This window comes from Rutilus rutilus (genome assembly GCF_951802725.1).
Source record: "Rutilus rutilus genome assembly, chromosome: 7".
In the NCBI taxonomy this organism is placed as follows: Eukaryota; Metazoa; Chordata; class Actinopteri; order Cypriniformes; family Leuciscidae; genus Rutilus; species Rutilus rutilus.
In genome coordinates this window covers 33644987-33662733 of record NC_140221.1, presented here as the reverse complement: position 1 = coordinate 33662733, position 17747 = coordinate 33644987, and the positions used below count along the sequence as shown (strand labels likewise).

The 17747-nt window shown below is 36.3% G+C and overlaps 1 protein-coding gene across 5 annotated transcripts in view; it reads left to right on the top strand.

Annotated features, from left to right (window-relative positions):
• trpm3 (transient receptor potential cation channel, subfamily M, member 3) overlaps nt 1-15760 on the top strand; it is a 155408-nt gene extending 139648 nt beyond the window's left edge. For 3 of the 5 annotated variants that reach the window (XM_084412941.1, XM_084412938.1, XM_084412939.1), the window contains 9 exons: nt 923-1063; nt 2502-2630; nt 3131-3382; nt 3526-3700; nt 6391-6498; nt 7716-7866; nt 8720-8913; nt 9292-9424; nt 10816-15760. In XM_084412941.1, coding sequence (XP_084269067.1) covers nt 923-1063; nt 2502-2630; nt 3131-3382; nt 3526-3700; nt 6391-6498; nt 7716-7866; nt 8720-8913; nt 9292-9424; nt 10816-12322 — 2790 coding nt within the window. In that variant the 3' untranslated portion in view covers nt 12323-15760. The remainder of the gene's footprint in view (nt 1-922; nt 1064-2501; nt 2631-3130; nt 3383-3525; nt 3701-6390; nt 6499-7715; nt 7867-8719; nt 8914-9291; nt 9425-10815) is intronic. The other 2 variants (XM_084412940.1, XM_084412942.1) reach the window with 1 other exon arrangement.
• The last annotated feature ends 1987 nt before the right edge of the window (nt 15761-17747 follow it).

The following is a 17747-nucleotide window of genomic DNA, read 5'->3' as shown; positions in this document are numbered from 1 at the left end:
AAACACAGTCAGTTACAGTAATTGTTGGTGCTTTATGTCAATTACAATATTTTATTTATGTAGGTCTGTTTTATATAATCCTCCACAGTTTGAGAACCACTGCTCTAAAGAAACAGGTCAGCACAAGACACTAGTTTAGAAATGTAGTCCAAGAGTTACTACTGTAGGTCAAAACTACTGAGAAGGACTACATTTCCCAGAACGTGACTGGGTTGACCTGATCTTATATACAACACGGTATCAAAAATGGAAGTTTTGCCCCTCACTTCACTATGAATATAATATAGAAATATGAGGTTACAACACAAGATGACAATTGTATTGCAATTTATTTGAATGCTCTTCTGGAAAGTATTATTGCAGTAATTTTTCTCTGTTAAAACATTGAAATGCCTGTGCCAAAATTAGATCTTGTGCATAACATAAGCTGTAAAAAAAAAAAAAAAAAAAAAAAAATCATTTCCATTGCATTTAGGTTGACAGTGTGTACTTTATAAGATTGTAATGCAGCAAAGTTCGACCAAACAGCTTCAACAGCAAAAAAAAAAGTTGTTGCAATACAATTCTCTCATAATGTCCAAGAGTGCACCATATTTTTCCATTTACGGGATAAGCTCCCCACTCTTGGATTAAGGATGTGTCCAAATAACTCATGGCACTGGGCATTTTCATTCCCCTTTTCTTTTTTCCTCTCTCTCACACACACTCTCACACTCTCTCTTTCTTTTTCCGCACGACCATTCCCAGCGGAATCATCAATGCCCAGCTCATAGTGAATATCTCACCTTCCTCGACACTCAGGATTGCTTAGCAGTGAAACAGCTGCATGCAATTCTGGGTGAGAAGTCACACTATGCAAATAGTGTGTAAAAGCAATGCTTTCTATTTTTCTCCTCTTTTTCTCCTCTATACTTTTTTCCAGGCCATGCTGGGAAACGTCAGTACAGAAGCTTCACGTAAGAAACAGGTGGTGGAGGTTCAGAACCGCCATCGGCTGATTCCACTGGGTCGCAAAATTTACGAGTTTTACAACGCCCCCATCGTCAAGTTCTGGTTTCACACGGTAAAAGCCCCAGCTGTGCCCTCATTTAGTACAAAAAGACACACAGTATTGTTCAGTCTGTTAAGCATATCAAATCATATCAAATATATGAACTTGTATGTGAATTCTTCAGAGAAATGTCCTCTGAAATCTTTCAGTTCAGTTCAGTTCAATTCATATCAATAGAGACCATATCAGGTCCAGGGGGAGAAACGTTAAAATGCAGGCAAGTAGAGATCAAAACAGCTGAGATTTTTATTTATTTAGCCTCATCTATGTTTTAAATATAGGCCATGAATCTGACAAATCTCCAGGCTCCAGAGGATGAAAAATTCTGCTCTATATCTGCTGTGTCTTTTGTTATACTCACTCTTTTTTATCTCTCTCTCTCTCTCCCTCTCTCTCTCTCTCCCTCATCACACTGTCACATTGTAGTTTACACTGAGCAATATTTCTGTTTTCCACTGGTGAGAGTGACAATCTATTAAATAAAAATGTAAATAAATGTAACTGGGAACCACTGAAACTAACTAAATACATTTTCATGACTCCAAAACTAACTAAAATAAAATAAAATAAAAATGACAAATTATTTTTAGTTTGTGATGTATGGTATATTATAGAACTTGAAACCAACAATACGCCTGCATTACACCTGATAGATAATTAATGCTAGACTTGATGCTGGTAATTATTTTAAATGATATCCGTTAGCACATTAACTTTGGTAGCCCTAAAATATTAAAAATGAATTGACTAAAGATACTGAAACTAAGAAAACAGAAAAACTAAAACGAAACGAAAACTAACAATGATGGAGTGAAAACTCCACTAAGCTAGACTGAAAAAAAATACAGTATGGTTTGGGGTCGGTAAGATTTTAATGTTTTTGAAAGAAGTCTCTTATGCTCATGATTATAATGATCAAAAATACAATAAAAATAGTAATATTGTAAAATGTTATTTTTCAATGTAATTTATTCCTGTGTTGGTAAAGCTGAATTTTCAGCATCAGTCTTCAGTGTCACACTAATATGCTGATTTGGTACTCAGGACGCATTTCTTATTATTATCAAACTATGATATATGATTTTCGGGATTCTTTGGAAAGTAGCAAGAACAGAATTTATTTGAAATAGAAATCTTGTTTTATTTCTTCAAAAAGAAAAATCTTACTGACCCCAAAGAAATCTTTACTGTGACTTTAGATCAATTTAATGTTCCTTGCTGAATAAAATTATTACATTTCTTTCAATATATTACTGATCCAAACTTTTAAACAGTATTGAAAATTTAAACCTCTAAACTATAATAACTCTTATGTAAGTAAAGCTAACATAATGAAAGTCAGAATTATCGTGTATTCTCTGTGAATTTAATAAACTTCATTGTTTGAGCTTAAACCGACCAAAGAGGGTTATTTTCTCTAATCAAATCATGATGCTCTGTATTCCCACAGTTGGCCTATGTAGGGTACTTGATGCTCTTCAACTATATTGTGCTAGTGAAGATGGACCTGTGGCCCTCTCCTCAGGAGTGGATTGTGATTGCCTACATCTTCACCAATGGCATCGAGAAGATGAGAGAGGTGAGTCTTCATTCGACCTCAGTGAGAAAACAATATTGTTTCCTTCGATCCCTGAAATGTGGGAAAAGATGATTTATTATTCATAGGCAACGTCTAATAATTACATTTGCATATAATTACACAGCTGCCATTCAGTTTAAAACTTGCTGTTGAGGAGACCTCAGAATGTGCACTCTTTCAAATAAACAGTCTATTACTGCCCTCTTGTGGAAATTAAGAAATGCAAATACTTTTGCTTCTTGTCAGGTGGTTAATGGTTGTTTTGAAGTTCATTTGTCCATGTCCGTCCTGAAAATTCAGCTTTGTCATCCCAGGAATAAATCACATTTTATATGTTAAAATGTTAAAATAGAAAACATTTATTTTAAATTGAACAATTAAAAGTCACAATATTACTATTTGTCTGTGTTTTTGGCTTACAATTGTTCAGAAAAGTTCATTTGTCCAACATGAGGGCTTTCACCATGTTCTTCACTATTTAACTCTCTCCTGTCCCTTAGATCCTTATGTCAGAGCCGGGGAAGCTCCTGCAGAAGGTGAAAGTGTGGTTACAGGAGTACTGGAACGTCACTGACCTCATGGCCATCCTCATCTTCTCCATTGGGATGGTGCTTCGCCTACAAGACCCGCCCCTGATGAGCTACGGGAGGGTCATTTACTGCGTCAATATCATTTATTGGTACATACGACTGCTAGATATCTTCGGAGTGAACAAATACCTGGGTCCATACGTCATGATGATTGGCAAGATGGTGAGGGAGACTGATTGATCGGTTTAATAATGAACTCTCACGGCAATTTGAAATTACTTATGTAGATGTATAACAGCTCCTAACACTCTTGATCTTTCTCTTTCCTTCCTTTCACCTTCTTCAATGATCCGGGGTGAACGTAGATGATCGACATGATGTATTTTGTGATCATCATGTTGGTGGTGCTGATGAGTTTTGGGGTGGCGCGGCAGGCAATTCTCAATCCCAATGAGGACCCATCCTGGATGCTTGCACGCAACATCTTCTTCATGCCATACTGGATGATCTACGGAGAGGTGTTTGCTGACCAAATCGACCGTAAGACTGGGTTATTACTAACATTTACATGGGCATTTTGGGTATACTCAGTTTCACACACAGCACCTCAGGGTTTATGTCTCATTAATGGTTAGCTTGTATGAACAAATATGGTAAGCTGTTATCTGATAGCATAAATGCGCACACAAATATGATGAAAGCTTTTCATTTAACAGCTGAAACGGTTATATGTGGATCACATTTTGTGATGTATAGTTGTGCTTGTGTATGTTCTCTAAATGGTCTCATATTCTGGAAATGGCTGCACTTATATTGTCATTACAGGATGATATGGAACAGTGCTTCTGCTGTTTCAAAATGCTTTTAAGACCCAATTGTTCATAGTAAAACTGCAGAAGAAGAGCATCAGCAAAAGTCTGACTAAGAAAAACACAAAACACTCTTAAAGGGATAGTTCACTTTGAAATTAATTTTTGATATGTTTTAGCTTACCTCAAGGGCATCCAAGATGTAGGTGTCTTTGTTTCCGGAGTAGTTTCAATTTTGATATTTTTAGGTCAAACCGTTCTTGTCTGTCAGTCATATAATGCAGGTCTATGGTCACTGTCTCAAAACACAAGCACAGAGTCCAAATTAAAACAATTCCCCACGTCCAAATGAAACAATTCCCCATCATAAGTACACCTTGATGGCCTAAGACACGAAACGAGCGGTTTGTGTGAGAAAACGAACAGTATTTATATCGTTGTTATCTCTTGAAAACAGCACATGTCCAAATGATCTGACGGCGCGGGCGGGTATAGATATATACATAGATGTCGCCTTGGCTACGGTTTCGTTCCAATGAACTGCAGTAGCGAAGGCGACATCTAGTGTATAAATCTATACCCGCCAGCGGGCGGGTATAGATATATACACTAGATGTCGCTTGGCTACGGTTTCGTTCCAATGAACTGCAGTAGCCAAGGCGACATCTATGTATATATCTATACCCGCCCGCGCCGTCAGATCATTTGGACGTGTGCTGTTTTCAAGAGATAACAATGATATAAATACTGTTCGTTTTCTCACACAAACCGCTCGTTTCGTGTCTTAGGCCATCAATGTGTACTTATGATGGGGAATTGTTTCATTTGGACGATGGGGAATTGTTTTAATTTGGACTCTGTGCTTGTGTTTTGAGCCAGTGACCATAGACCTGCATTATATGACTGACAGACAAGAACGGTTTGACCTAAAAATATCAAAATTGAAACTACTGCGGAAACAAAGACACCTACATCTTGCATGCCTTTGAGGTAAGCTAAAACATATAAAAAATTAATTTCAAAGTGAACTATCCCTTTAATATGTTTCAATGGGTAATTTACCTTTTAGAATTTGTGATCTGATATTATATCATCTATATTATTCATCCCCAGAGCTTAGGGTGGAAAAACATAACTTTAACCGAGTCATATTTAACCCTATTCTCATGATTCATGATTCTGTGGGTATAGAATAAACATTTCTGAATGAATGTTGATGCTATGTTTTATACATTTTTTCAGCAAAGACATGAATATTATATCATGGTTTGGCATTTTAATAGTTAAAGTATTGTAATACTAAAGGAAATAATATAAATGTGCAGCCTTCCTAGGAGTTTTCTGTGGATCCCCAGTTGAGAACCATTGTGTTAGAGCGTGAAATTGAAAATCATATAAATGGGCATTGGAGTAAAATCTCCCCTGGGATGTATAATGTACGTCTGACATAACTTTTGACTCTACTGTTCAAAAGTTTTGGGTTGGAATGTGTTTTTTTTATGTTTTTAAAAGAAGTTTCCTATCCAAGGCTGCATTTATTTGATCCAAAATACAGTAAAAACAGTAATATTGTAAATTATTACAGTTTAAAATAAATGTTTTTTATATTTATTTATATATATATATATTTTACATTGCATATCATTCCTGAATCCTGTCATGGAAAAGCAGAATTTTCAGCATTCATTATTCCAGTTTTCAGTCACATGATCCTTCAGACATTCAAATATTCTCATTATTATTAATGTTTACAACAATTGTATTGCTTAATATTTATATATATATATGTAATGTACAAGTCTTAAATTTTGAACAATTGAATGCATCCTTGATGGAAAAAAATTATATTCTATCTTTTGAACTGTACCAAATATATTGAACAAAAAAAATTCAAATATAACTTGAACCATGCATCAGGTTTAGTTCACTCAAAGTTAATTAAAGACAATCAAATCATAGAACCACAGTCAAAAAGATACATAAAAAGGTGAATAATATCTTAAATTACATATATTAAAAGTTGGAAGGAACGTGACAATAGTAGGCTAGCAATGATCAAATTGAATGATTCTACCTAATTATAGGTTGTGAATAATAAAGATGTTTGACTTGTATCTTACCCCAGGACCATCTTACTCTACTGCTGCAAAACCTGAGTGCTTATAGTGTTGTTTTTCTTTCTTGTCAGATTTATGCTATTTCTTGTGCCTGAAATAAATCAGTCATAGCAATGTAGTGCCTCGGTCACGTGGATAAGCGTCTCTTTTTGTTTTCTCATTAAGTAGTGTGTGTATGTTTGTTGTTTGCTTACTTTCAGTTGTTTGTTTGTTTGTTTGTTTGTTTGTGTGTGTGTGCGCGCGCTGAGAGATTGATGGCCCAAAGACAAGAGAGCTGAAATAACGCTTTCGTTCTTTGTTTCAGATGTGAATAGTAGGAAGCTACAGCACAAAGTGAATGAAAAACTCTGGCTGGTCGAAAATTACTTTCGCACTCATGGACCTGGGCGTAGCAGTGGTCCATCCCATATAGGCAATTTCCAATATATAAATTCTGCTAGATTTATCTCTATCACCAGAGCCATTCTAATTTCACAATCATGTCATCACCTCATCTCCGTCCCCTGATGGTCATTGAGTGTATGACACCCCTGCACGGCACTGCAAGGCTAATGGACAGGTTTCCGTGGTGGGGGAAATGTTCAAGGTGCTATGACCAATAATAAATTGTTTAGGTCCAATTGCAGTTTTTTAAAACCCTATCATGGAAACTTGAAACTTGGATAATGCTAAGTTACCATCATGAGCCTCCCACTGCCAGCTAGCACTAAATGAGTCCGCAAAGTCAGTGTGATTCCTTCTCATTTCACAATGTAATCTGAATTTACCGGTGGAAAATCCACTGGGTTGATATTACGTGTTATGCATATCTAATAGAGCATGAGCATCAGTGCCCATTTGCGTTTCCTCAAATAAGCTCCAAACATGTTTCTGGAAAGAGACCATCTCATATGTCCGCTATACATCCTTTGACAGCAAAATGCATTTGCCTCCACTCATCAGTATGAAAGTTTTTTCACGTGGTTCAGTTGTCAGAGTTTTTGACAATTTGGAATTTAACAAAAAATGAATTAAAAATTGCGTTTTCAATATTACCTGTTACTTCAGTTCTCTCACTTTGGGCTCCTGAGTGTGATTTTAAAAATTGAAACCAGTAAATGACATACTAATAAATATGTAAATTAATATCAACATGACTGACTTTCTTCTCCTTGAAAGCTACAGCAACTGAACCATCCCACTTGGAAAAAACGTATGATGTATTTTCAATACATTCTTACCAACTACAAGCAACCATCAAAAAGAATGCTGTACATTTAATATCAATATATTTTAAACATTGCATATGTTTAAATATATTGGGGATGCAACTTTACATATGGAATATATTTTTTATATATTTGAATTCCACAACTTGGTGCATACAGTCTTTCCATTCAAGTTTTATCCACAACCCACTTTTGACTGGTTCTTTTATTTTGATGTTTTTGAGCATGTTTAAAATATAATTGGCTTTAAGATATAATTTGAAATATAAAAACAGAAAGGTAGTAGGAGATTTTCAATTTTCTAAAGTGGCCTTTATTGCTATTTGTCAAAGACAAATCAAAGAATTTCTTTTCTTTTCTTTTTTGGTCCGACAGTTCATTGATTTTTGGACAACACTCAGTTGTATGTATATTTTAACAGCTCCATGTGGTCAGAATATCACCACAGAGGATGGAGCCATCGTGACTCTCCCACCCTGCAAAACCGGAGCTTGGATTGTCCCCGCCATCATGGCCTGCTACCTGCTGGTGGCCAACATCCTTCTGGTTAATTTGCTCATTGCTGTCTTTAAGTAAGTTAAATGGATATTTATATTGTGTGTGCTTTCCTAAACAATGGACAAACTAAACAAACAAACAAAAAACTTTGGTAACACTTTACAATAAGATTAATAGTTAATGTATTAACTAGCATGAACTAACAATGAATGATTAATGTTTATTAATCTTTGTTAATATTAGTTAATAAAAAATACAGTAGTTCATTGTTTGTTCATTGCATACAAGTTCACAGTGCATTAACTAATGTTAACAAATACAACATTTTAATAATGTATTAGTAAATGTTGAAATTAATATTAACCAAGATTAATGAATGCTGTAGATGTTCATTATTAGTTCATGTTAACTAATGTAGTTAACTAATGTTAATTAATGAACCTTACTATAAAGTGTTACCAAAACATTCAATGGCAAAAATCCTTATATCCTTGCAATTATATTTTAATAATGATTAAAAAAATAATAATAATAGTCATATTGAATAAAAATATCACTATACTTCATATTGAATCTTTTTTTTTTTTTCTTTTTTTACTATTTCTTTTATACACTGCATCATGTTAATTCCATATTGTTTAAGAACATTACAATAACAGTGCTATGGCATTCTTTTACCATGTAAATAAATACCATGTCATATGAATATCTCACATGACCAGCCTTTTGACTAATGACATAATTAAGTCATGCATATTAAGTCAGGAAATCTGATTGTAGCTTGCAATTTTCTTTCCAGTGCTTTCCAGATTTGTTTGCACGCATCATCACACAGTCAGCCAATAGAATGTGGACATGCCGTCTGAAGCTCAGACCAGTGAAACTATGTAGTATGCTGCTGATATATGCTGTCTTTCATTCTCACAGTAACACATTCTTTGAAGTGAAGTCCATCTCCAACCAGGTGTGGAAGTTCCAGAGGTACCAGCTAATCATGACCTTCCATGAGCGTCCTGTCCTTCCTCCTCCTCTCATCATCTTTAGCCACATAACTATGGTCCTCAAACACCTGTGCTGTCGCTGGAGGAAGCATGATGAGGATGAGCGCGACTATGGGCTGAGTGAGTGATAATAAAATGCTGTTGCAATATACTGAAAGCCTCAAAATGACAGCAGGAGTCTTTTTGTTTTCTCAGATCATACAGCTAATGAGAGTGAAACCAATGCATGCCAACTTAAAGATTCTCTTTGATACATCTTTTGCCAAACATGATTATTTCATAATAGCGAGACATTTCTGTGCTCAAACAACTTTCATACTGTATACTGCCATGCAAAAGTGATGCACAGTATTTGTACTGCATAATAATAAGGTATGTGTAGTATGATGCTCTGCTATAGTGTGGTGAAGACACAATTTTGTTAAACAGAGAGCACTTGGACTTCACTAATATAATGTGAAAAAGTCACAGTGACAAAAAAACCTCTCCCCCCCACAGAGCTCTTCATTACTGAAGATGAACTGAAGAAGGTACATGACTTTGAAGAGCAGTGCATGGAGGAGTATTTCAGAGAGAAAGATGATCGCTTCAATTCCTCCAATGACGAGAGGATACGTGTGACATCTGAAAGGTTAAAACATCACAGACAACACAAAAAGAATATTAACACTGTAGAATGTATTTTAAACCAGGGGGTATATTCAGACATTTTATGGCAAGGATCCCCAAATATGATGAGCCCCTTTCGAGGGACCCTCTTCCTGAAATATAATAGGCATATATTTTCATTCATACACATCCATACTTTGTTTTTATAATATCACATGTAATATTTTGCTCAGTGTTGTTTTCAAAATTCATTTATTGGCTTTGACGTTGTAACTGAAGCTAAAGCCAATGTTTAAAAAACAATTTGAGAAATATTTACTTAGTATTAAGTTGACAGTACATCAAAATATTATTAGATTATAGAGTAATGTAATATGTAATATGTAATATTTATTTGGAAATCCCTTTTACAAATATATATTTTTCCAAAGCAGCATTTACTAAATACAAACACAAAGTTGTACATGTATTTGTTAATATTAGGTAATGCACTAACTAACGTGCACAAACAATAAACAATGAGATTTTTACTAACTGTCAATGTTAGCTAATGCATTAACTAATATTAACAAATGAGACCTTATTGTAAAGTGTTTCTATAAACATATTTAATAAATATTTAAAGTTAACATGTTTACTTCAACAACCTCAAATTCTCTGCTGACCATTTAGCATCCTCTTGTGGTCCCTTCAGGGTCCTAGAACCCCAGTTTGAAAAGCGGTTTTAATTTAAACGTATGCAATACAAATAACAACAAAAATATTTTTACAAATTGATTTTATTCATTAGTAAAATTCATTTGATTAAAAATACTGAATCAGAAAAAAGATCCGCACACAAACATTTTCCAAAATAAGATTTTCCATTTTTCATAAGATTTTATTGTCCAGAGGCCACAATAAATTGCAAAGTTTGTTTGTAAATGACCGCAGGTGTATGCTTGGAAACACATAGCACTGATGAAGGGCTAAACCCGAAAACGTTTTGCGCACTTTTGCACTTATTGTGGCCTCTGGATAATAAAATCTTGTGTGCTTTTTGGCCAATTTTCGTGTGCGGATCTTTTTTCCGATTTTTGTTTTTTTGGGGGGGGATCTACACATCTTCACCACAAGAAGTTATTTCATTCATTTCATTGGGACTAGTGATTGGCGCTAGGTCTTTACATCCCCTTTATTAAAAATAATGTAAAAACAGTACTATTGTGAAATATTATTACAATTTAAAATAACTGTTTTGTATCAATGAAAAAAAAATGACTGCCCCTTTTTTAATTATGTTTTTGGTGATCAAAAGTTTAATTTCTTTTAAATGGTTGTGTATTTAACAAAGACAATGATGTAAAGTGTAACCAACTCAACAATACTAGATGGCCTAATATTCATGCAATCATCTAATGTCTGATCACTCAGGGTAGAGAACATGGCGATGCGTCTGGAGGAGGTGAATGAGAGGGAACATTTCATGAAAGCGTCCCTGCAGACCGTGGACATCCGGCTCGCACAGATGGAGGAGATGATCGGCCGCATTGCTGTGGCACTGGAGCGGGTTGCTGGTATGGATCGAAGCGAAGTCAACAAAGCCCGGTCCAGGACATCATCTGACTGCACAGATACAAATTACATCCTGCGCCAGAGCAGTTTCAACAGCCAAGAAGGCCATTCCTACAGGCTACAGGAGTCTCTGGAGCAGGGTGGCGAGGAGTCCATTTCTCCTACATCTCCAACCGCTCTGGCCCCACGTGTCCGCAGTCACTCCTTCTACGTGAGCCACTCTTCCAAAGATAGGAGCGGAGCAGATCGGGGGGAAGGCTTCTTTAAAGATAGACTGTTCAGCCTCCATCGGGCCAACAGCTCACAGTCTGTGTCCTCGGGAGCAGGTCCCAAAGAGTCCAAGCCCACACCTTTGAATACTTTATCTGTGCAGCAGCAACTTCGCCCTTCTTCCTGCATAGACATCTATGTTTCTGCCTCAGAGGACATCCCGCCTACTGAGAGCTTCTTGGATCCAGTCCGGACAGTTCCAACTCTTGCTCGAGACTCATCTCTACATTCTGAGATCATGGAGGCGGTGCTCTCAGGGGGGCGGGACTGCAGTGGAAGGGCAGGGGGCAGCGAAAGACAGTCGGACGGAGCGGTCCTATATGAGGACAGCGCCGCCGCTGACCTATCACTCTGCTCTGCCCACCTGCTGCCAGACAACTTGCCCCCCTGGGACCTGGACCCCTCGCCGCCGCAATCAGCTGGCATTCTGGAGCGGTCCAAGAGCAGTCGCTTCCTATCCGCAGCAGGGCCTCTGTTTCTGGATGAGCCATCGATGGTTAAGTCGCACAGCCTGATGTTCACGTCACGTGGTTACTATGGCGGAATGGGCGTGCAGGTGAAGGCAGCCGAATATACCAGCATCACAGATTGCATAGACATCCGTTGCGTCTCTACCCCTTATCCTGTCCCAGAGCGGTCTGACTCGCCTGGAGGCTCTTTCACATTCGATAAGCCTCAGGACCTGGGCGTCTCGCACCCTGAGAGAGACGCCGAGCTCAGTCACGCCGAGTCTGATCCAGAGGAACTGGCAGAGGGCTCTGCAGATACAGGTAAGGGGGGTCAAAGTAGCAGTAGCGGGGGAATGGGCGCAGACCTGGGCCTGGGCCTCGCACCGGGTCCGTTTTGCTCACCAATCTCTAGACTAGAACGAGCAAACAGCTGCTCCTCCTCAGAGGAGTCGCACTCCAACATCTACTCCCGAAAGAGCTTCTCCATAAGTGAGAGAATGGACAAGGGCCGTGGGAGCTCGAAGAATCCTTTCCAGAAGGCCAGAGCCGGGGCAAGACTGGAGGGTAAAACAGACTCGCTGTCCATGAGGAAACTAGCCAAACCCTCAGCGTTCCAAAGTTTTGACAGCAGACACAATTACACGTGATGATGTCAGACCAGTAGTGATGGCATTGTAGATCTAGTTCCTGTAGGGTGGCTCTACCTCGTTTAAAATCCAAGGGCCAGTCCGTTAATTAGTACTGTCTGATTGAGTAATTAGCTGTACACTGGAATGTTTTATAATGGGTATCAAATTGCTGTTAATTTCCTATTATAACACTGCAATGCAAAGTCAGATTTTCTTTAGAGCTCATAAATTCAGAACTTGACCACTGCCATTAGACCAACATTAGTTCCAGTTCCCTCAAACTCGAAAGTGCTACTGGGGCTATATTCATAATTAGGGGAAACTTTGAGATTAAAGGCCTATTAACACCAAGACGACTGTTTGGTACGAAAGTTTGGTGCGATAACCATTTTAATTCAAATGAATGGCCGTTAATGCAGATTTTTATTTTTGGAGAGGTCTTCTAATATATTTTTCATTGCATTGTGAAGAAAACTAGTCAACCAATATGATTTGAGTGTCAGACCAACCTCTCTGACAAATGAGTGTCAGAAACGGAAAGTTGTGCCGTACTTTGCGTAACGGGGTAAACTATGAGCATTTCTATAAGTGACACCTACTATCTGAGAGTGATTTTGCATTTTGAATGATCAGACTGCTATTTATTTCATTTTTAATTTTCTTTTACTTTAGTCTGAACAGACAAATCTCATGTGCAAATCATACTGAACTTTTGTGCCGAACATTCATGTTGGTGTGTACAGGCCTTAACAAAACTTTGCAATCCAACTTTCTGTTTTAGCTTAGATGGGTCACCCTTGTCACAGCATGAATCAAGCTCTCTCTCTCTCCATAGACTTGAGAATATGTCCTACAGGCCTGGTAGAGTGGTGGTTTCATTCCAAAACGACTGAAACCAACGACTGAACGACCGAAACCAAAAGACTGTGACAAGGTTTTTAACACTGATGTTCTGTCATTTCAAACCCACACAGCAGATTTGTCGAACATAGGCATACTGTATCCTCCATAAGATGTTGAATGTAGAATATAATTAGTATTATTATGAAAAGATTAACCTTTTTGGACCCTTGATTTACTTTTAGGCCCTTGTTGGGTGTATACAACTGCATTCAAAAGGCTTTATAACCATACAGTGGTTAGTAACGTTATATGATGTGTCTGAATACAGCATAAGTTAGTGCATAATTTATCAAATTAAAAAACAGATTGCGTACATTTTAAAGCACTAAATGATCATGTTTAGTCATTTGTAGTCTGTATTGTTCCAAATATATCACAAAAGGGTGCCCATTTGAACCTATTTAAAAAAGAGTAACCAGTTGAACTCTACACTAACAGCATGTTTGGTATGGAATGCTAGTATACTGCTTAGTGCACTGTACTGTATACTGCATACTCTTGGTTTGTGGAAAAAGTAAACAGTATATGATGATAAATGTTTTAAACAGTTGTATGCTACATTGTTGTTACCTAACATGATTTCTATATGATAACATATATTGCTAGTTTAATTTAGATTTTTATAATACACCGCAAATGAAGGTCAAGCACATTGTATTGTCGGCTGCAGTATTCCTGCACAGTGTTTTCAGATTGATAACTGCACATTTATTTATAGTATTTCCATTCATACGTGCTGCTGCGGTAATAGTAGTATGATAGTATGCCATTCCAAACATACTTTTAGACTGTTGCAGGTGTTAAAATCCATAGAGAACCTTTCCAAAAAAGGATTTAAAAGCAAAAAGTCTGATTGTCTTTATATAAGTGCGTTATTTTACACAGAAAAGGTACTATATGTTGACTTGCTATGCAAGATGCCACAGAGTCGGTCGGTCAGTAAGAAGTGTCATGCACTTTAAAGCAGGAGTTCTTTATGCACACCAGTCTCATCACTAATCAACCGGATTGAGTTAATATGTTAACATGCTGGAAGGACATAATGAAGACAAGTACATAATATTATCTTTTTTTCAGCAAGTTATATACCTTTGGCAATTTTTCTTCTTAATGGGTGTATATCATTTTAATGACTTGATTTATCATAGTGGGAATTCAGAAGGATATGGAGATCTGGACAGACTCCGTTTTTAACAATTAATTTCATTCAGATAAATCAATCAGTCACTTTAAATAAAGTTGAACATTTATTGCTCTACAATTCACTGTTTTAAATGGCTGTTTAACTCAAATCAAATGAAACAGAGCAGTTTAAAGCAATACAGAAATGGCATTTGTATCTCTGGCATAAATTATATTTAGTTATAGTCACTTTTTAGTAAATGAATTACTCCACCTATTCCATTTCCACCACATGCATCACTCATTTGATGTATTTTATTTGCCTTACTGATGTGCAATACTGCTAAGAGATTTAAAAACATTATTACAGTCACAGTGTTCTGAGAAGTAAAAAATGTACATTTGGTATTAGAGCTTGTATGTGAACCAAAAACATAAAATACTAAATGGCATTATTTTTTTGTGCATAGCAGTAATTCTAATCACTGTGGTTTTCAAATAACCAATGATTTTCAAATCAATATTAGTATGAGATTCAATATGTTTATCAGATTTGCTTCATTTTATATGATTTTAAACATTGTTTCTTATTTGGGCCTGCTCTCCTTCACAAGGAAGGCGCTAACACTCCTACAAGGTGATTCTACTGCAAAGAGCCTTAAAACAGGTAAAAGGATTGCATGAACAATACACGGGCCCTTAAAACATGTCCATGCTCTATTAATTAGGGTGATGTCATTTAACAAATCCTCTTGTTGGACTGGTTCCAGCAAAAGAAGACCGAGAGGGCATTTGATCTAAGTTACTGAATGCAAGTTTCTCTCACTATCCTATGTTTCGCTCTCTTGTTTGGGATAGAAGAGTGAGCATATTTATGACACTTGTTTTTTCACATGTAAATGTTCTGTATATGATCTGTAAATCTTTCTGTGGATGTAAAAAAAAAAATTAGTTTAATATAATAGGATTTTAAGAGAATGTCACTGTGTCTGATAGAAGACATTACACTATGACAACCTACCCAGTGTGCCAAAATGACATGACTTATAACTTTATGTACAGTATTTTCTTAATATTTTCCTATACTGTAGCATAAAAGGTTGTGAATTGTATACCACTTTTAGTCAAGTTTCTCCTCCCGCCACTTCTTTTTAAACTTATTGGTAAGCACTTCTCTGCTAACAAGTCCAAGCACATGTTTTCTGCAATAATGCTGTAGTTTGAACGGAAAGGTCTCAGTTTACTTATAGTGTCTTTAAAATGCATGTTGTTCTTCCAAATGATACGAGCTGAATGAGAGATATGAGAGAACAGAAAGCAGGGATCTGAGGACTCTTGTCCTACTGTAGAAGGCTAAGTATTTGGATGCAAATACAAATGTGTATACTGTATTCCTCAATGTGAATAAGATGTTTGGCATGTATTAACAAATAAAAGAATATATATAATTCAAAACATCATTGTGGTTCATTTTGTTATTAGGGGAAATTATTAAGGTCAGTGTGATGGATTACGAAAAAGTTACATTATTTCAAGAGAATGACATCTGATTTATTATTTCATTATGATTGTTGAAATTTATATTAAAAAAATATATAAAAAAATACTGTAGGCTACCTGAAATGTCAAATTCTGATAAATTTCATATAGGCTATTTTAAAGAAATGTTTTTTTTATTTTTTAACAACTTTATTTATTTTAAATATAAATATAATACATATTTTATAATGTAAATTTGAACCAAATTTAATTGAATTTCTCATTTTGTAGGAAAAAAAAGTTGTTGAAAAAGATTCATCCAAGTTATTTATTTGATTTGTAGCCTATTTATTTTATTAACTTAGTCTAAATCAGTAGTCTATTAAGTCCCATGTCTGAAGGATTTGTTTGCCTGTATGTTTTCTAGAAAGCTCCTTAAGTGTGCTATGGTAGTTTACATCCTGGAATCCCAAAGAACAGATTCTTCTTGAGTTAGGAGTGCTGTTCTGCTTAAGCACAAGCATGACTCTGCATTCGAGCGGAAGTGTTGCTTGCACTGTCCTTTCTGCATCGTAGGGAGGCGTTCAAGTTCACTTCTAGTTCAGGGTACATTCTGTTCCACAAAAACAGACACGTGTGTGGGGCTGGATAGAGCGAAATAACAACATCAACGTGACCCATCTCGTACTGACAGCGTTGTTAGAAACGATATGATTTATTATACGTGTTAATATGTTGTAGGCCAATACATGCGTAGTCTTTTAAACAATAAAACAATAAACAACACAGCCTAACACCTGCAATGATGAAATATCATTCTTACGACTGACACTTACCTAGAAAAGTAGCTAAATAGCCTGTCAAGAGCCCATAACCAAGTATTGTTAATATGGTATTATTTATGGTTCTAATGTTTAGAAATAGGCTATTGCCTATCTAATAAGAAAATCGAACTATTTAGATGATCACAGAAATATATTGCATTCTAAGGGGTTGTTGTTAAGATTGTTGATAACCTCATGTTGTCCTTCTATTGTAAATGTATGCTTTTTTGTCATCATAATCAGTTCATGCCGTTCATGTTTATGGACAAACTCTTGAAATATAGAGTCGTTTGAGTTGTTCCCATAATTTCCTAGAACTGTCTCTCAGCGTGAACCCCCGCGAGTTCGGACTCAGAGATTACTCTGAAAAGAGTCGTGTTACGTTGGCTCTCATTGGCTAATAATTTCTCCTTCTCCAGTGGCCCTTCACGAGGGCCCGCCTCAAAAGTTATTTTACTTAGGCCAATCATGTGCAGCACAAATCATCTGCTAAAATGCACGCTTTATTTAGGGAAAGGGACTGTTGAAATTGAAACGTGTTAGAGTAATGTTTAGCTATAGAACAATTGCTCAATTCTTCCGTGCACCCAATTTCCATGAAGGCTAGAAAAAAGAAAGAAGAAGAATGCATTTCATGTCAAACGCTGATAGGGGGCCTACAATTATTCGAAGAAATAGATATGTATTGCTGTGGTTGTGACCCAGTGAGGCAGAGCTCATTTGAGCATTCATCGATTGAACACTGTCAATCATATATAGTTGATATACAGGTCATTCCACGTGGAAAGATAGAGATAGATAGATTAATAGAAGAGAGAGAGAGAGAGTGTGTGTGTGTGTGTGTGTGTGTGTGTGTGTGTGTGTGTAATTAATACATTCTAATATATTAAAAATTATTAATAAATTATATAGGCTATACTATTTATAAAATATAATACATAAAATATACTATTTTATAGGCCTATATATTGTAAAATATACTATTCTTTATATGTTACAATGTTTAAAGTTTAACAGAAATTTATTTTTAAAAGTCCCCTTTAAAATTGAAAAAGCACTTTTTAGTGCTACACTAATATCTCTATCTACGTTTATTACATGGTTTATTTACTGAT